This window comes from Salmo salar, chromosome 06 (genome assembly GCF_965601325.2).
Source record: "Salmo salar chromosome 06, fSalSal1, whole genome shotgun sequence".
NCBI classification, from domain to species: Eukaryota; Metazoa; Chordata; class Actinopteri; order Salmoniformes; family Salmonidae; genus Salmo; species Salmo salar.
The window spans coordinates 44394360-44415084 of NC_138296.1; the positions used below are offsets into that span (position 1 = coordinate 44394360).

The 20725-nt window shown below is 45.9% G+C and overlaps 1 protein-coding gene across 2 annotated transcripts in view; it reads left to right on the forward strand.

Moving 5' to 3' along the window:
* LOC106607288 (zinc finger protein 385D) overlaps positions 1–20725 on the forward strand; it is a 181643-nt gene that overhangs the window by 58700 nt on the left and 102218 nt on the right. For both annotated transcript variants that reach the window (XM_014204102.3, XM_014204101.3), the window contains exon 2: positions 19570–19911. In XM_014204102.3, coding sequence (XP_014059577.1) covers positions 19570–19911 — 342 coding nt within the window. The remainder of the gene's footprint in view (positions 1–19569; positions 19912–20725) is intronic.

Sequence of the window (20725 nt, forward strand, 5' to 3'; positions counted from 1 at the left end):
TCTACTCAATCTCTATTTCTCTATCTTCCTCTCTATTTCTCTCTATCTTCATCTCAATTTCTCTCTCTCCACCCTCTCTCCATCTCTCTCCCCTTCTCTCTCCATCTTTCTCTCCCCCCTCTCTTTCTGTCTCTCTCTCCATCTCTCTCTGTCTCTCTCCAGGGTTTGATTGCGGAGGAAGCAGATTGCGGCTCAGCTCTGATTGCTGTGTCTTTGTTAGGCACAGTGTGGAGCCTCAGGACATGAGAAATAAAGCAGCCCTATCCTTAGCCGCTTGCTAGCGCCCAGTAGCATAGCCCTCATTATAGGATCTCAGCACGCTCTCGACACGCATTCAACTAGCCAGCATCATACTGTATACTGTAAGTGCTATGTCCATCATTAGCTGGTGGAATACTAGCCTGTCCCTTTCTATACAACCTCCTTTCTGGAGGTTATCCAATCATGCTGTGGGCATCCACATATGGTCTGTCCAGAGCAGGAATGTCCAGAGCAGGAAACAGTCACCTATCGTACAGATGTAGAATCTTATTTTAATCACCCTGTTTCAGGAGAACTTCTCTGCAATGCAGGACATTTAAAACTTAGTGTTGTAACGCGGGTCATCTAATGGGGACCAAGACGCGGCATGTGACGTGCTCATAATTACTTTTATTAAACTCTTAAACAACAAAACAACAAACGCCCGAAAACAGACCCGTCAGGTGCAACATACACAAAACAGGAAACAACCACCCACAAAACCCATGAAAAAACACCCCTACTAAATAGGACCTTCAATTAGAGGCAACGAGGAACAGCTGCCTCCAATTGAAGGTCAACCCAAGAAACTAAACATAGAAATAGACATACTAGAATAAACATAGAAATATACTAACATAGAACATAAACCAAAAACCCCGAAACACATAAAACAAACACCCCCTGCCACGCCCTGACCAAACTATAATAACACATAACCTCCTTTACTGGTCAGGACGTGACAAGTGTAGTGTTTTTGAGGTTTAAAAAAGGCTTCTGAAGTTTGTAATTTCCATTTTGACTTGATTTTACCTCATCAACCCCTACAAAAATAACCATGAATAATAATAATCCACATAATAATTTATATTTCCTGTTGCTGCAGGATTATTTTCATGATGTAACAAACTGGCTCAAATTACAATCCTACAGCTGTATATATAGTTAATTTACTTAGCACATAAAAAAAGGAAACATCATACATAGAAAAAGTGAAACATTAAAGTGCAGGGAGACGAGATAAACCAAAGAGGGCCTCTGCTCATTAGTGTTGGGAATAGATAGCTTTAGCCTTTAGTCAGCTTGGGTTTCCATTAGCTACCATATTTGACATGCGTTTGACATACGGCTGGGTGATAGGACTCACTGTAAGGGTGTCTATGTGATATAACAAGCATGGCGAGAGTTAGTGTGAGGGGGAACATGTGATCTGACACCGCTGGTACAGGGTCAGTGGTGGTGAGAGAGAGTTGGTGGCTGTGATATATGGTGCCAGTGTTAATGTGTTTATGGAGCCAGTTGAAATGAACTCAGTGGGGATTTGATGGTTCACGTCCATACAGTACACTCTGCCATGGCCATTATAGCCCCATCTCTCTCGCTCTCTTCTCCCATCCCCCTTTCACACCATTTATCTTTATCTCTATCCCTCGATCACTTTCTCATTTACCATACCCTGCCATCTCTCTGTTGCTCCCTTTTATCTTTCTCCATCTCTCTCAATCTCTTTAACCCCCCCCCCCCCCCCCCCCCTCTATCTCTCCCTCTGTCCTTTGTCTGTTCCTCATGTAGCTTGGCAACACAAATAGAGCGTTCCTAATTCAGGGCTCTAATGCAGATAATCCTTCCCAGGATCGTTTGCTTCCCTCATCCTCGCTGGCATGGGGGGTTAGAGGGGGCATGGGGGGTGGGGCTTGCGGTGCAGGGGCGGCATCCTGGCACGGAAGATGAGGAGGGCCTGCTGCATGCCAACACCAACACCCCAGCTGATTCCATGGCCTAAGGGCTGCTGGCATGGCCCGGGGCACACTCCTCAATACAAGCACGGCACGCTCACACAGACATGTGGCACTTGTGCCCCCCCCCCACACACACACACACACACACACACACACACACACACACACACACACACACACACACACACACACACACACACAGGCGAGCTGATACAGCACTTTAAGGGACGCAATTAAGCACTTTTGTCTCTCTGCATTCAGCCAGTGTGCAACCCTTCACTTCTCCTCCGAGACTGATTCCCTGCGCGTGCGCATGTGTGTGTGCACTATCAGCGTGCACGTCCTCTCGTAAACACACTAGGAGCAGACCTGAGTGAATTAGTGGTTAAGTTTGATCAAATGGAGCAGCTACTTTGTCATGGTGCTTAACTGCATGTGATGCTCCCATCTCACCTCCCTGACTGGAATGAATTCACTCCCACTGAGATAATGATGTTAAAGAGAAGAGAAGCAGCTAGGGCCTGGGATAATGCAATCACATCCACGCTACAGCAATTACAAGCCCTGATTACATTTGGCACAAACACACGTCAGAGAGAGTATTTTGTATGAAAAGTTGTAAATGATATGCTAACATTCTTGAGTATCTCTCAGAGGGTGGGAGGGAGAGAGAGAGAGAGAGAGAGAGAATTTGTTAATTTTCATTAGAATCTCCATTAGCTTAACGTTACCTAATCTTCCTGGGGTCCAACACCAATTAATAAGAAATTACAAACAATTACAAATTAAGACTTTACGAACATCTAACAAGTCATTTTGGAATGACCAATGTAGATATTTTCAAATACACTCAACTTAAAAGGTTTTATATCACAATGTTGATTTGAAATCTTTTGGACATTAGAGCAATCATGAGGGAATTATATTTGAGTCAGAAAATGACAGGAAACACATTTAACATTCAGTCGATGCTTTCTATTTCCTGTCCAGTCTTATGGTCTATCACATTAGATGTTCTTTCTATTTCCTGTCCAGTCATATTGTCGATCACATTAGTTGTTCTTTCTATTTCCTGTCCAGTCATATGGTCTATAGCATTAGATGTTCTTTCTATTTCCTGTCCAGTCATATGGTCTATAGCGTTAGATGTTCTTTCTATTTCCTGTCCAGTCATATGGTCTATAGCATTAGATGTTCTTTCTATTTCCTTTCCAGTCATATGGTCTATCGCATTAGATGTTCTTTCTATTTCCTGTCCAGTCATATGGTCTATAGCATTAGATGTTCTTTCTATTTCCTTTCCAGTCATATGGTCTATCGCATTAGATGTTCTTTCTATTTCCTGTCCAGTCAAATGGTCTATAGCGTTAGATGTTCTTTCTATTTCCTGTCCAATAATATGGTCTATAGCATTAGATGTTCTTTCTATTTCCTTTCCAGTCATATGGTCGATCGCATTAGATGTTCTTTCTATTTCCTGTCCAGTCATATGGTCTATAGCGTTAGATGTTCTTTCTATTTCCTGTCCAGTCATATGGTCTATAGCATTAGATGTTCTTTCTATTTCCTGTCCAGTCATATGGTCTATAGCATTAGATGTTCTTTCTATTTCCTTTCCAGTCATATGGTCGATCGCATTAGATGTTCTTTCTATTTCCTGTCCAGTCATATGGTCTATAGCGTTAGATGTTCTTTCTATTTCCTGTCCAGTCATATGGTCTATAGCATTAGATGTTCTTTCTATTTCCTGTCCAGTCATATGGTCTATAGCATTAGATGTTCTTTCTATTTCCTTTCCAGTCATATGGTCTATCGCATTAGATGTTCTTTCTATTTCCTGTCCAGTCATATGGTCTATAGCATTAGATGTTCTTTCTATTTCCTTTCCAGTCATATGGTCTATCGCATTAGATGTTCTTTCTATTTCCTGTCCAGTCATATGGTCTATAGCATTAGATGTTCTTTCTATTTCCTGTCCAGTCATATGGTCTATCGCATTAGATGTTCTTTCTATTTCCTGTCCAGTCATATGGTCTATCGCATTAGATGTTCTTAGATTTTTTTCTTGAAGGTGGATTTACTTTTTGCCTGAGAAATATGGATTGGTAAAGAGTTCCATTCAGCTATGGCTCTATATATAACGGTAGATTTAAGGTGATTTGTCCTTGGTTTGGGTTGTCTTAGATGCCCTGAATTTACCTGTCTGGTTTGGTGGTTATGGGTGTTGCTAGTTTGTACTAACTGGCCTGAAGAATGCTGTTTTTTTAAATATAACATTCCTAAAGAAAATCAGAAGACTAGATAGTAATTTGTTTTCAACTTGAAGCCATGAGAGAGAGCGAGAGAGAGAGAGAGAGAGAGAGAGAGAGAGAGAGAGAGAGGCTTCTTACAACTGTTACAATTCTGTTATAATTGTCCGTTTCTATCTGCGTTCTGTTCCTATACACATATAGATCTCATAATGTTACCAGACTGTTCTCTGTCTTGTCTTCCTGACGGCAAACTATGGCATCAGAGAAACGTTGAAACAGTTCAAATCAAATCAAATCAAATTTATTTATATAGCCCTTCGTACATCAGCTGATATCTCAAAGTGCTGTACAGAAACCCAGCCTAAAACCTCAAACAGCAAGCAATGCATGTGAAAGAAGCACGGTGGCTAGGAAAAACTCCCTAGGAAAAACTCCCTAGAAAGGCCAAAAACCTAGGAAGAAACCTAGAGAGGAACCAGGCTATGAGGGGTGGCCAGTCCTCTTCTGGCTGTGCAGGGTGGATATTATAACAGAACATGGTCAAGATGTTAAAATGTTCATAAATGACCAGCATGGTCAAATAATAATAATCATAGTAGTTGTCGAGGGTGCAACAAGCACGTCCGGTGAACAGGTCAGGGTTCCATAGCCGCAGGCAGAACAGTTGAAACTGGAGCAGCAGCAAGGCCAGGTGGACTGGGGACAGCAAGGAGTCATCATACCAGGTAGTCCTGAGGCATGGTCCTAGGGCTCAGGTCCTCCGAGAGAAAGACAGAAAGAGAGAAAGAGAGAATTAGAGAGAGCATATTTAAATTCACACAGGACACCGGATAAGACAAGAGAAATACTCCAGATGTAACAGACTGACCCTAGCCCCCCGGCACATAAACTACTGCAGCATAAATACTGGAGGCTGAGACAGGAGGGATCAGAAGACACTGTGGCCCCATCCGATGATACCCCCGGACAGGGCCAAACAGGCAGGATATAACCCCACCCACTTTGCCAAAGCACAGCCCCCACACCACTAGAGGGATGTCTCCAACCACCAACTTACCGTCCTAAGACAAGGCCGAGTATAGCCCACAACGATCTCCGCCACGGCACAACCCAAGGGGGGGGGCGCCAACCCAGACAGGAAGACCACGTCAGTGACTCAACCCACTCAAGTGACACACGCCTCCCATGGACGGCATGGAAGAACACCAGTAAGCCAGTGACTCAGCCCCTGTAAAAGGGTTAGAGGCAGAGAATCCCAGTGGAAAGAGGGGAACCGGCAAGGCAGAGACAGCAAGGGCGGTTCGTTGCTCCAGCCTTTCCGTTCACCTTCACACACACCTTCACACACACCAAACAGTTGAATTCCCACCAGTTTAAGGTTAGATTCAGGGTTGGTCCCAATCCTCACCTCACCCTCTGTGTCTGCTTGGCTGAGAGAGAGAGAGGGAGAGAGGGAGAGAGAGAGGGAGGGGCTATGTGTGATCTTTCCACTGCTCTCTGACCTCTTGTAGTAGTAGAGTATTACCTGTCTCGGCCAGTTGATGACAGCGCTGGTGCCTTTGATGCATGGTGTTTGTGACGCAGCCGTGATTAGAGCTCTCTCTGGAAGGGGACACGTCTGGCCGATGACCTATGAGGTCTGGAGCTCCATCCCTCTCCTCCAGCTAGCTCCCCCTGGTCTCCACCATCAGCACCACCACGACCATTAGCACCCAGACTGAGGGACTGGACTCTGAAGTGCACCTGCCTGGGAACACTAAGAGACCTATAGTAAGAGAACAGAAGGGCTGACTAATAAGGCCACTGTGATGGAATGTACTGGGACCAATGGCTGTGTTGCGTGGTACGTTGAGAGAAGAGGGTCTATCAGATGGTTGATGGCTGGATCATTATCTCTCCGTCTCTATCCCAACTGTGTTGACTGTGTGTGTGTTCAGGCCACTGTGAATCCTCTGGGTAACCAAAGCCCTCTGGATTCCTCCATTAGACATTGTCTATATCCACTATAACCGGCTGTGTGAGGGGATGTCTGCTCTTCTCCTCTCTCCTCTCCTCTGTCCCGCTGGACGTTACCAGCTGGACTGGACTAGATGAGGGGGCCCGGTGTGTCCCTGGCGACCGTTGCCGTCTCACGGTGAGGTTTGTTTCATTAGGATAACACAGAATAACAGTGTGTGTGTGTGTGTGTGTGTGTGTGTGTGTGTGTGTGTGTGTGTGTGTGTGTGTGTGTGTGTGTGTGTGTGTGTGTGTGTGTGTGTGTGTGTGTGTGTGTGTGTGTGTGTGTGTGTGTGTGTGTGTGTGTGTGTGTGAGAGAGAGAAGAGGCGTTGTCAGAAAATAGCGACGCACATGTGCCCAAGCCCAGCTCCTTCCTCTGTTAATGTCCTTAGACAATCCTTCCTTCTCTCTTTCTCTGCTCTTCCACAGTCACGCCACCGGAGCCTGTCCCCTTCTGTTATGTTCCCAACACACGTAGCGATCCTCTAGCTGCGTCGCGTAGTGTGTGAGACAGAACACACCGCACCAGCCTACAGTGACATCCAAAAGTATTGGGACTTTTGTTGTTGTTTTGGCTCTGAACTCCAGCACTTTGTATTTGAAATGATACTATATATAGTATGAATAATGATGAGTGAGACAGTTACAGACGCACAAATATCATAACCCCAAGACATGCTAACCTCTCACCGTTACAGTATCAGGGGAGGTCAGCCTTTTTGGGGGGGATTTGATATTTGTGCGTCTGTAACTTTCTCACTCATCATTAGTCACGATTCATTCAGGGATATCTGCAATCACGGTAGCATCCACATTAATGTCAAAGTGTTTAAAAAACATATTCTATTCTTATTTACAATTATTAATTATTAATGACAATTATTTACAAAGGGACTCCAAAATGACACAGTACATTATTTACCATTCTATTGGGCACAAAGTAATCTGAAACACAACCAAAATGAACTGCAAATGCGTCCAACAAGCTTGTAGAGTCACAAGCTTGATGTAGTCACTGTGTGCTATGAATATGGGACCAAATACTACACCTTTGACTACTTTAAAACACATAGAAGTGAATTTGTCCCAATACTTTTAGTCTCCTAAAATGGTGGGAAATTTTACAAAAAGGGCTGTAATTTCTAAACGGTTCACCCGATATGGATGAAAATACCCTCAACTTAAAGCTGACAGTCTACAGTTTAACATTATAGTCATTGCATCATTTCAAATCGAAAGTGGCAAATCCTGACAAAGATCTTCTTCCATTGCTCACTGCTGAGGTTAAGGCTAGCAGTTGGAGCAGCCAGCCTGTCTAGTTAGAGACAGAAGAGCATGATTCATGCTGATATAGTTGTCACAGGGGCTGCTGTGTGACGGTAAGGACCTTGTTTTATGTTACACCAGACAGATGGTGTTTAGGAGGAGGCCAGAGGGGAGCAGCTATAACCAGGCCATCCAATAAACACCCCTTAGATGGGCCTCAGAGTCATCGTTGGAGCATCGCCAGTGTCTAACCTTTAGGATTGCTAATGGGGAGATCGAGTTGAAAGGACGGTGTGTGTGTGTGTGTGTGTGTGTGTGTGTGTGTGTGTGTGTGTGTGTGTGTGTGTGTGTGTGTGTGTGTGTGTGTGTGTGTGTGTGTGTGTGTGTGTGTGTGTGTGTGTGTGTGTGTGTGTGTGTGTCTGTGTCTGTGTGTGTGTGTGTGTGTGTGTGTGTGCAGAGATATTCAATCCCCTCCTGGTTCAAGATCCCTTCTGCTTAAACTGTTTTGTGCATTCCCCCTAACAGCGCCCCTTGAGTGCACATTCGGTAATACGTATTCCCCAGTATGGTACAGAAACGGTATGACGGCATGAAAATCTGGATACCGCCAAACCTCTAGTGTGTGTGTGTGTGCGCACGGGTGGGTGTGTGTGTGTGGAGTGGATTAGTGCACATCTGTTTGTGGCTGTTTCTGAATATCTGTGTGTTTTCCTATGTGTTTATTTTGCTGTAGTGTGGAGCCCCGCCCAGCAGTGGTAGTGGTGGCTGGTTGTCTTGGCCCCCAGCTGGGTGAGTCTGTGGTGGGGGGAGAATGTGGGGAATTCTGTCTCAACTGCTGGGCTAACTTTAGCTTGACCAGGGCCTTGGCCCGCAGGGAGAAGAGAGGACAAGCCTTCCAGAAGACAGGCCGGGTTTGGCAAAGATTTTGGTCTGGCTGGCTCAAAACAGTCAACCACATATCAACCACAGAATATAGCAGGAAGGATAACAACAACATGAGCATGGAAAAACATCTGTATACTTGTGCACAAGATACACAGATGCTAACTGTTCACTTATAGACACAGACAGACAGGGAATATTTAGATGATTATCCATGAAGTGTGCATTAGCTCCTCCTACTTCCTGTCTACTGAGTGCTGTGTGGGTGTTGAGGTTGAGGTTGTTGTTGGGTTCGTTCGTCTCAGCTGTCTCAACCAGGTCAATGTGTCTCTCTTCTCTCCTTCACTATGCTAATACATTGATATGCACATACTGTATGCAGAACATGTAGCCTGTGTACACGTATGCTGTCATACACTGTTTATTACACATGATCTCTCTCTCCAGGGTCGGTCCTGGCCGTTCTGCCGCCCTAGGTGAGACAAAACGGCGTCGAAAAAACACCGAAAATATGTCTTTTCCGAACGTTGAAATCAGGTTCATTTTCGGTTCTGAATGAAAGTTGAAAAGACGTCTTGTAAAGGCGTCTATGTTTGGGCCAAATCAAGGCTGGTCCAGACCGGACACAATCTGAACCAAACATAGACGTTTATGATTGGTTCAAATTTGGTCTGGACTGGACCAAAAACCAAAGTCTGTGGACATGGAAATCAAGGCCGGTTCGTGCTTACTGGGGTGTAGCCTACCATGTTGACCCACAATGGAATTTTATGAATGCCCATCCATGTGGTAGGCCCACTGTTTGTAAAACAGGCCATTGCATTGGCTTTATTAGTCCTGCTTCCTGTGACTAATCAATTTGGCTATTTAAGCTCTGAATATCAGCTACCCAACTTTATCAGGAGGAGTTATCCTGAGCCGATTTGCAATGTGTTTACACAACTTGAAATGCAGAAGTATTTTCTTTTTCGCTATGATCAGCTCGTAAAAAAATGACATATACAAACTTGAAACCACTGATCTTGACAATTTTTCCCATGGGATGAAACTCCTGGACAGCAGTCTTGTGTAGCCTGATTGTCCATTTTACTTTGACCTGTTTTTAGGATATGTTGTTTGTTAACGTGTCAGCACATTTTTTATTTGATTTGGCGCCATTTAGGTTAGGCTATTTGATCGGAGAAACCGGCATGATGTAAAAAGAGTCTCATTATTACTTTGTCGTCCATTTTTATCTCCAGCCAGGCCATACTGTATGCTCTTTCTACCACAGGCAATATCTGTTACATGATTTATATTAGATAATTTTTGGACGGAACGTTGGTGGAGCGTCGCAGCAATGCATCTCTCCAACAGCACTCTGGAGATGTCACACCCTGACCTGAGAGAGACGTTTTTTCCCCTCTATTTTGGTTAGGTCAGGGTGTGATGTGGGGTGGGCATTCTATGTTGTGTATTTCTTTGTTTGGCCGAGTATGGTTCCTAATCAGAGGCAGCTGTCTATTGTTGTCTCTGATTGGGAATCATACTTAGGCAGCCTTTTCCCCACCTGTGTTTGTGGGTAATTACTATTTCTGTGTGTGTTTTGTGTGCGCCTCAGTTGCGTCACGTTCTTTTCTGTTTTCCTGTTTATTGTTTTGTTCAGTTTCACCTCAAATAAAGATGTGGAATTACAAGCATGCTGCGCCTTGGTTGATCTACGACAGGGAGTTTGAAGATAGCGAACGTGACAGGAGAGGCGTGCTGGGAATGGACAAGATTAATATTTTGAATCCCTGCCTTTGACAAAGTGCGCACTGCTTATCACAGGGCAGCATCAGCGCTCACCTAAAAAGCCCCTATGCCACTGGTTGAGAGAAATTGTTTTTGTTTTTGGGCAGAATTATGTGAGGTTTTATGTGTTGTTGTTGGAGGAGCATCTCAGTCAGTTTAGCTCAGAAAATGCAGCCCTGGTCAATCTGCCCTGTCGTACAGGCACACTTATACAAACACACCAGAGGAGGCTGGTAGGAGGACCTATAGGAGGACTGCTGTGGCTGTCGGTGACATTTAAGATGACGGAGGATGATAATTGTTTTATGGACATGGCCTTATTTCTATTACAGCATATTGGATGACTGTCATTCATATTCCCATTCACCCAGTTCAATGTAACAGCGATAGGTTTAGGCTACTACATGATACTAGAATTTGATGGTTATACCTTAAACCAAAAAGGGTTCTAGATAGCACCTTTTTTTCTAAGAGTGTAGCCTATGAATTGAAGTTTACAACGTAGGTGCACAGGTCGAGAGAATTTTGAGTAATCAAGGTGACAGACTGTGGCACATTCAATACCGCCTTGCACACTCTTGCCTGCATCTAGCTGATTTACAGTGTAATCATTAGTCCAACAGTTGCAAACGAGAGTTTCTATTGGACAAATTCAGATGTTTATCCCTATTTCGTTCCATTTGCCTCCGTTTAAGAAACGTTTTTTCAACAGAATCAGGGCAATGAACACAGTTCACGTTCATAGCAGCCACATACAAACAGCTCATTGTATCTATAATTCCTTCTCACAACTATCTACGCTCTCTCCTCCTCTCACATTTTCCCTTTGCTTGTGGACTTCGGTGCACAACACATCAGCTGTCTGTGACCATGCGAAAAAACCTTTCCAAGCCAAACCTTCATATCATGACCGTTAACTGCACACAGCCTACATCGTTGTGACGTCATAGTCAACATAGCTACAACAACTAACACTTTAGTAAACCCGCTACAATCATTCTGTACAGTGTACAGTCAGCAGAAAGCAGTTTAGCAGTTAGACCGGATGGCCCGGTGGTAATAAATGAATATAACCAAACGCTTACCTTGACTTGGAAGAGTTCCTGTGTTGGATAGCCCAAACACTCTCTGTTTGAGCCGGGTGTTTCAAATCAAATCAAATTTTATTGGTCACATACACATGGTTAGCAGATGTTAATGCGAGTGTAGCCAAATGCTTGTGCTTCTAGTTCCGGCAATGCATTAATATCTAACAAGTAATCTAACAAATTCACAACATCTACCTCATACACACAAATGTAAAGGGGTGAATAAGAATATGTACATATAAATATATGGATGAGCGACGGCCGTGTGGCACAGGCAAGATGCAGTAGATGATGTAGAATACAGTATATACATATGAGATGAGTAATGTAGGATATGTAAACATTATTAAAGTGGCGTTATTTAAAGTGACAAGTGATACCTTTATTAAGTTAATTTATTAAAGTGGCCAGAGATTTGAGTCTGTATGTTGGCAGCAGCCTCTCTGTGTTAGTGATGTCTGTTTAACAGTCTGATGGCCTTGAGATGGAAGCTATTTTTCAGTCTCTCGGTCTCAGCTTTGATGCACCTGTACTGACCTCGCCTTCTGGATGGTAGTGGGGTGAACAGACAGTGGCTCAGGTGGTTGTTGTCCTTGATGATCTTTTTGGCCTTCCTGTGACATCGGGTGCTGTAGGTGTCCTGGAGTGCAGATAGTTTGCCCCCGGTGATGCGTTGTGCAGACCTCACTACCCTCTGGAGAGCCTTGCGGTTGAGGGTGGTGCAGTTGCTGTACCAGGCGGTGATACAGCGGTGATACAGTTTGAGTAGGCTAAACTAGCTAACTGCATTCAATTCTAGCTAAGTAAGTGAAAATGAAAAAATATACTATGAAATATTGCTGCCCAACACACACACACACACACCTACCTCCTCAGGGATGAGTCAAGCCCTTAAATTAGACGTGATCATTCATAGGGATTCAGATCCAAGAGTGATGTCTCCTCTCTCTCTCTCTCTCTCTCTCTCTCTCTCTCTCTCTCTCTCTCTCCCTCTCTCTCTCTCTCTCTCTCTCTCTCTCTCTCTCTCTCTCTCTCTCGCTTCTCCTTAATTTTGGAAGAAATGAATTTGTTCAAAACTGTTCAACTATCGTCTTTCTCTTTGAGTCAACTACTCACCGTATTTGATCCACTGCAGTGCTAGCTAGCTGTAGCTTATGCTTTCACTACTTTGATTGGGCGTACAACATGTCAGTTCATGCTGCAAGAGCTCTGATAGATTAGAGGACGTCCTCTGGAAATTGTCATAATTACTGTGTAAGTCTATGGAAGGGGGTAAGAACCATGAGCCTCCTAGGTTTTATATTAAAGTCAATGTACCCAGAGGAGGATGGAAGCTAGCTGTCCTCCGGCTACACCATGGTGCTAACCCACAGAGTGCTGCTGAGGTTACTGGAGACCTTCATTGCAAAACAGTGTGTTTTAATAAATTATTTGGTGATGTGAATATATTTACTATAGTTTTATCTAAAAGGATAACTTTTTTAGATGTTTCACTATTTTTATTTTTATGAAATTCCCTGAGGAAGATGGTCCTCCCCTTCCTCCTCTGAGGAGCCTCCACTGGAGGACAGGCTCATTGTTATGGCTGGAACGGAGTCAAACATGTAGTTTCCACATGTTCGATGTGTTTGATACCATTCCATTCATTCCATTCCAGCCCTTACAATGAGCCCATCCTCCCATAGCTCCCCCCACCAGCCTCCTCTGACACAGACTCACACACAGTTTAAAACGGACACAAATACAAAGGCACACAAAAGCCACAGCTCCCTGAGGGCTTGTATACCGGTGCCGGAGACTTCTATCAGTCTGAGAGAGGTAGAGAGCGAGGGAGGAACAGACAGAGAGAGAGGAGGAGGAGGAAAGAAAGGTAACTTCTTGGCTGGCTGAGTGCATGGTTAGAATTCCCAATGAACATGTTTGTGAGTTTGACTGAGTAGCAGGCACCAGCAGCAGCAGACCTAGGGGACAGTGCCCTGCTCTGTGGCCCAGCCAGAGAGACTGATCCTGGGGGAGAGAGGACAGAGCCTCAGCCTGTCTGGTGGTAACACGATATTCTCCCAAACAGGCTGGTGATCATCATGGTGTCTCAGTTGATCTAAGTAGTGGGCTGTGATTGGTGAATGATGTGGAAGTGGGTGATGAGATAGATTGTTTTCCAGATTAGAGTGGAAGTTTTCACACACAAACGCACGCACACACACACACACACACACACACACACACACACACACACACACACACACGCACACGCACACGCACACGCACACGCACACACACACGCACACGCACACACACACACACACGCACACGCACACACACCACTCCCAGTCAACATTCAGCACAGTGATAGAATCAGAGAGATGCTGTTTGAATTTCCTCTGGTGTAACGGTTGGTTGGCTTGTGTACACACACACACACACACACACAGGCTGAGCAAATGTGAGCGGCCCGACTTTCACTAAGTCAAATGACATCTGTAAACAGAGATCAGAAAAAGAGCATCAATTCATGTGGGACTGCTTTTATATTGACTTTATTCAACTGGCTTTGGGTCGCCAGGCAACAAACACAAACAGTCTCTCTCTGTCCCACTTCCCAACTGTCCTCTGGCATTAACACGAGTCTTTCTCTTTCATTAAGGACTGAACAGGGTTACCTATGATAATTATTACATTGCTCATTAGAGGAGCGTATGCTTGGCTTTACAGTGTTACACCGGGAGAGCACAGAGACTGCACAGAGACCGCACAGAGACCGCACAGAGACCGCACAGAGACCGCACAGAGACCGCACAGAGACTGCAGACATCACACACCTCAGGCCTGTTACAGACGAGCTAGAATGACAACACGGCTAAACACCCCCAAACAGGGAAACAGATCCCAATCAAAGGTGTTACCACGTGCTCCACCAAGGCTGTTATTTATCTTAGAACTTGTCCTTGTGGTAAAAAATGATGTGGGTAAAACAAAGCGCGAATTAAATGTACGTATCGCGGAGCATCGGAGCACCATGAGGTGCAAAAAGTGGACTTACCCGGTTGCGGCCCACTTTTTGGAAGTGAACCACTCTATTTCATCTCTACGTTATATTGGCATTGAACATGTCACCCTCCCTAGGAGAGGGGAACCTCATCTCTACGTTATATTGGCATCGAACATGTCATCCTCCCTAGGAGAGGGGGTGACCTCGACAATTTATTGTTGAAACGAGAGGCTGCCTGGATCTTTAATTGAAAGACCCTTGCTCCATTCGGTCTCAACGTGGACTTTGATCTGATACCATTCTTGTGATTATTGTGATTTTGCTATTGTAAATGTTTGTAGGCTTACGTAGCCAAATTGTATCTATGATCGTACGCTATCCATATAGGTTTTTTTGTATGTTATTTTAATATGAGAATTAACCAATGATATCAGGCCACATCCGCCAATGATTACAGACACCTGTGTTCCTTTTGACACTATATAAATGAGTCATCCCGCAAACGTTGGACATAAATCTTTTTGCATCTGAGCTCCTAGAGTGTGTGGCTCTGCTTTATTTTTTTTAAGTGTTCCCCTCCGCTAGCCAGCACCTCGCCTAAATAGGTGTGCGTTTCTTTCACCTCTAGATTAACACGCCTAATGATACCACTGCCCTTTTAGTCTGTCTATCAACCTCTCTCTCCTTCTCGTCCTCCTCTTCTCTCTCTCTCTCGTTCGTTCTTTCTCTCTCTCGCTCTCTCTCTCTCTCTCTCTCTCTCTCTCTCTCTCTCTTTCTCTCTCTCTCTCTTTCTCTCTCTCTCATTTCTCTCTCTCTCTCTCTCTGTCCCTTTCTCTCTCTCTCTTTCTCTCTCTCTCTCTCTCTCTCTCTCTCTCGCTCTGTCTTTCTCTCTCTCTCTGTCTCTCTCTCTCTGTGTCTTTCTTTCTTTCTCTCTCTCTCTCTCTCTCTCTCTCTCTCTCTCTCTCTCTCTCTGTGTGTCTCTCTCTGTGTGTCTCTCTCTCTCTCTAACCATGTTTTGAGGCTATATAGTGTTTGTTTACGAACTTTGTAAAACAAGCTCATATTTTGGGTTCTGATGATGGTTGGGAGCGTGTGTGTGAGGGTGGAGGGAGTGTGTGTGTGAGGGTGGAGGGAGTGTGTGTGTGAGGGTGGAGGGAGTGTGTGTGTGAGGGTGGAGGGAGCGTGTATGTGAGGGTGGAGGGAGCGTGTGTGTGAGGGTGGAGGGAGCGTGTGTGTGAGGGTGGAGGGAGCGTGCATGTGAGGGTGGAGGGAGCGTGTATGTGAGGGTGGAGGGAGCGTGTGTGTGAGGGTGGAGGGAGCGTGTATGTGAGGGTGGAGGGAGCGTGTGTGTGAGGGTGGAGGGAGCGTGTGTGTGAGGGGGTGGGAGCGTGTGTGTGAGGGTGGAGGGAGTGTGTGGGTGGAGGGAGCGTGTGTGTGAGGGTGGAGGGAGCGTGTGTGTGAGGGGGTGGGAGCGTGTGTGTGAGGGTGGAGGGAGCGTGTGGGTGGAGGGAGCGTGTGTGTGAGGGTGGAGGGAGCGTGTGTGTGAGGGTGGAGGGAGCGTGTGTGTGAGGGTGGAGGGAGCGTGTGTGTGAGGGTGGAGGGAGCGTGTGTGTGAGGGTGGAGGGAGCGTGTATGTGAGGGTGGAGGGAGCGTGTATGTGAGGGTGGAGGGAGCGTGTATGTGAGGGTGGAGGGAGCGTGTGTGTGAGGGTGGAGGGAGCGTGTGTGTGAGGGTGGAGGGAGCGTGTATGTGAGGGTGGAGGGAGCGTGTGTGTGAGGGTGGAGGGAGCGTGTGTGTGAGGGTGGAGGGAGCGTGTGTGTGAGGGTGGAGGGAGCGTGTATGTGAGGGTGGAGGGAGCGTGTATGTGAGGGTGGAGGGAGCGTGTATGTGAGGGTGGAGGGAGCGTGTGTGTGAGGGTGGAGGGAGCGTGTATGTGAGGGTGGAGGGAGCGTGTGTGTGAGGGGGGTGGGGGTATGTGTGTGTGTCTCTCTGCAGGCAGGAATTGTTGTTTTTATTTGTAGTTGAGGTCACCCTAAGTGTTTTGGGAAAAGGGGATGCGTCTGGCTGGTTGTTTTTGGCGGTGTGTGAATGGATGTGTTTGTTTGTGATGTTTGCTGAATTGTATACTACTTACTACTTATTCATGCAGAAGCAAAGTGGAGGTCAAACGTGTCTATTTGTGAGAGTGTGTGTGTTCTGTAGTAGGGAGCGTGTGTTCACCATGTTCTCTGTGCTCTCTGCTCTCCTCAGGGGAATTTAAGAGGCGCTGACATGCCTCCTGTGTTTGTGTGGGTCTACTTGGGGGCCGGGTTTTGATTGCACCAGGCAGGAAGGGCCTTTGCCCCCACTCCATGCCCAGAGAGGGGAGCCTTGGGCTGGGTGTGGGGAGAGCTGCTCCTCCCTCCTCCTCCTCCTCCTCCAGGGTGGTAGTATTTCAGGCTCACTGGACAGCAGAGACAGGCTCGTAAGTAGAGGTTTAATTTCTGAGCCGCTATGCCGGGTGAGCCCGGGTCATTCAGCGAGAGATCAGCTCCGTGATTGATGATTCCCCCAGTGCCAGGGGGAGAGGGGGGCGAGGGGGCATGGCACAAAGAGGAAGCAGGGTACGTGTCAAGGCTGGCACTGCCCGTTCTCCCCGTGGGTTTCCCCTGCCACCCTCTGCCCCTCTCAGCCAGCGTTCATCCCTCTCTACACAGCAGACGCTACAGCCACACACGCTGCATAGGGCTGCAGTAAGAACATTCTCAGGCCTCTCCCACCTAATACCTCACACTGAAACATATACCTTTGGTCCTTGTGGGCCACCACCCAGTAGGCTATTTTCAGGGGCCACAGATTGTGTTAGAGCTGCCCTCTAACATTCAGCTGTTGGAGGTGTTCAGTGTTCAGGCATCCCCCACTTGTCTTAATGCTCCTATTCTTGTTACAAGGTCATGTTAGCAGGAATAGATGGTGTGGGAAAGACTACTGTACCATGTGCTTATGAATGAATAATGTATAGCTTTTTGAAGTCATTTTTTTCAATGAGCTGGAGTGAGGGATGCTTGGTAGTTTGGCAGACGGGGGGGTTGGGTCGTGTGGTATAAGGACCACAGAGATTTCTTTATTGGCTGCCTCGACTGGGCAATGCTCAAAGCTTTTTGAGAAAACATCTGATGGAGCCTTTGAGTGCTCCCAGATTGGCAATGTGAATAGCAGCTTTCATACCTCCTCTAGTGTGTGTGTGTGTGTGTGTGTGTGTGTGTGTGTGTGTGTGTGTGTGTGTGTGTGTGTGTGTGTGTGTGTGTGTGTGTGTGTGTGTGTGTGTGTGTGTGTGTGTGTGTGTGAAAGAGCGGGGGAGGGGGAGGTGTGTGTGTTTTAGAGTTTTAACTGCGTGTGTGTCTCCAAGGTTTGGGTGTGTGTGTGAGTGGTGTGTGAGTGGTGTGTGTGTGTGTGTGTGTGTGTGTGTGTGTGTGTGTGTGTGTGTGTGTGTGTGTGTGTGTGTGTGTGTGTGTGTGTGTGTGTGTGTGTGTGTGTGTGTGAGCGGGGGAGGGGGAGGTGTGTATGTTTTAGAGGTTTAACTGTGTGTGTTTCTCCAAGGTTTGGGTGTGTGTGTGAGTGGTGTGTGTGTGTGTGTGTGTGTGTGAGTGGTGTGTGTATCCAGTACGTAAATAAATCTGCGCGTAGGCAAAAGGCTTTCAGGGGGCTTTTCACATGTTGACGTCTCAATCTATCACAGGGATTCTATAGAGCTGCCTTTTCATGTATTTATGGCAGGAGAGAGTAGGAGGGGAGGGAATAAACAAACACAGGACTTTTCTCTCTCAGTGTGGATCTACTTTGAAGGAGAGACCCCCCCCCCCCCCCCCCCCCCACGTGTACCGTAAGTGTTGAGACGTGTTCAGGCAGTCTTTTTAAATCACATAGCACTCATCTGTCTGGAAATGTACTTTTTCTGTTAGGTTTTTATGATGTAATTGTTCACTAGAGCCAAAAGGGTTCGCACACATTTCATAAGACAGTTTGTGTTCTGTTTTTGTAACTATTGGTCTTACAAATACCGAAGACTTCATTCATACAGGGCCAGATGTACCAATGTGGACTACCTGTGCTATTTTTAACAGGGAACAGATTACATAACAACTATGCAAAAAAGGTGTCCCACTGGGCACAGTCAATTCAACGTCTAGTTTTGATTTACATTTGGTTGAGTTGTCAAGTAAAGTGAATTCAATGTGTAATCAACCAACATTTTTACCCTGCCATTGGATTTAGGTTAAAAGGTAAAAGAATGGTTGAAAAAAAAAATACGAAATTCCCTTACGTTGATTACTTTTTGCAAATCAGTCAGTTTTCCACATTGATTCAATGTCATCACATTACATTTTTGGGTTGAAATGAATAGGTCATCACATTTCATTTTGGGGTTGAAATTACTTAGAGACAACGTTGATTCAACCATTCTTTGCACAGTGGGGACCTTATTTGCTCCTATCTCATTCCTTAGCATAGAGTGGACAGACAGTGCTACAGAGTTAGACAGACTACAGACAGACCCACTGTTAGAGCCTTTGTTATAGCAGGCTAACACAGCAAGCAGGCGTGTAGTCACTCTGAGTGAAGCAGCTTGACTGATAGATAGCACAGCACGCTCCTCAGAGAATCAGAGAGTAGCCCTCTGTCTCCCCCCAGTGGTGCCATACTGAACTGCATGGCCTCCTATGTAGTTATACAATCTATGATTAGTATGGGATTGGGTAGTCCATAGGTAGTGAGTGTTCTTGTGGGTGTGTATGGGTGTCTGTGTGTATAGTATGTCATTGTGTGTATGTGCGAGTGTGTTTTCATGTGTTTCATGTACGTGTTCATGTGTTTGCACACGTGGGTGTGTTGTTTGTCCACGTGTACAGTGTCTGTGTGTGAGTTTAACAGGGGGGGCTTCGCACAGAGGCACCTCCGGAGGACAGGTGATGTCGTATCGTGATGGCACACGTCCGTGCTCTAACACAACGTTATACCACTGGGATACTGGGCACCTCAGACTCACAGAGCACTGCCTCTCTAATCCACTGGCCCTGATCCTTTACCACTGACCTCTTACCCCCGCTGGTCTGTTCTCGATACCTTCTCTCTCATCCTCTCTTCTGTGTCTCATCTCTATCCCTTTTCTATCTCCTCTCCTCTCTTTCCACGTTTCTGTTCTCTCTCATCGCTGTCCTCTTCTCTCCCCTCTTCACTCTCTCCTCTTCCCTGCAACTCTTCACCGTGTCATTGCAGTAAATGAGAACGTGTTCTCCGTCAAGTTACCTAGTCAAAACAAAGGCTAACGGCATAATAAATAACAAATCCTTCTCTCCTCTCTCAGGAATGAAGCGTCCGTTCAGCCCACCCTCTGTGTTAGAGATGGAGGAGGACAGGAGCGGGTTAGGAGTGGGGATGGGGTTGTCTGTGGACAGCGAGGTGTGCTGTGACACCCAGGAGGAGGGTGTAGTCCTGGGGGAGCAGCCAGGTCCAGTTGGGGGCGCCCTGCCCTCCTCTGACCATAGCAGGCCCAAGAGGGAGAGGAAGCAGCGCAGTTACACACTGTGTGACGTGTGTAACATCCAGCTCAACTCCCCAGCCCAGGCCCAGATACACTACAACGGCAAGTCTCACCAGAAGAGACTCAAACAGATAAGCAACGGGAAGATCCAGCACGGCAACACAGGTAGGACATCCCACCCACTTTCTGCACTATTCTGCAGCTGTACCCTACTCTACCCCTACACTGTTCGAAAAAAAGTTTTCAAAAGGGTTCTGCGGCTGTCCCCATTGGATAACTCTTTTCAGTTCCAGGTAGAACCTTTGTGGTTCCAGGTAGAACTCTTTTGGGTTCCATGTGGAAAGGGGTTCTACACGGAACCCAAAATGGTTCTACATGGAACCAAAAGGGTTCTACCTGGAACCAGAAGAGGTTCTTCAAAGGGTTCTCCTATGGGCACTGCCGAAGAACCATTTTTGTATTCAAGATAGAAAACTTTTTTCTAAGAGTGTACAGTACCCTACTCTACTATAACACTCTGAGGCTGCTCACCTCTGTACCCCCTTACCAGCTGAGGAGAGAAATGATAGTGTGCACACTTTAGACAAAGTGTGAATATGAGTTCTACCCCCCAATAGCACATCAAGCTGCATTATATAACCTAGTAAGGTGCATCGGTACTGTGTTCTACCTATTTCATCATACTTTCAGTACATTTCTAAGTGGACGCTGTGATAATGAGCATGACAAGTGAACATGGAGAGCTGCTACAGATGTAGGATCTTAATTTGATCGCCCTGTTGCAGGAGAACTTTCCTGCAATGCAGGAATTGTATTTCAGGTTTAAAAAGGTTTCTGAAGTTTGTAATTCCCACATTGAAATTTCAGACATGACTTTCCTTCTTTTTTTTATATATCAACCCCTACAAAAATGTTGATTAATTATAATCCACACATTCATTCACATTTCCTGTTGCTGCAGGATCATTTTCCTGCTGTA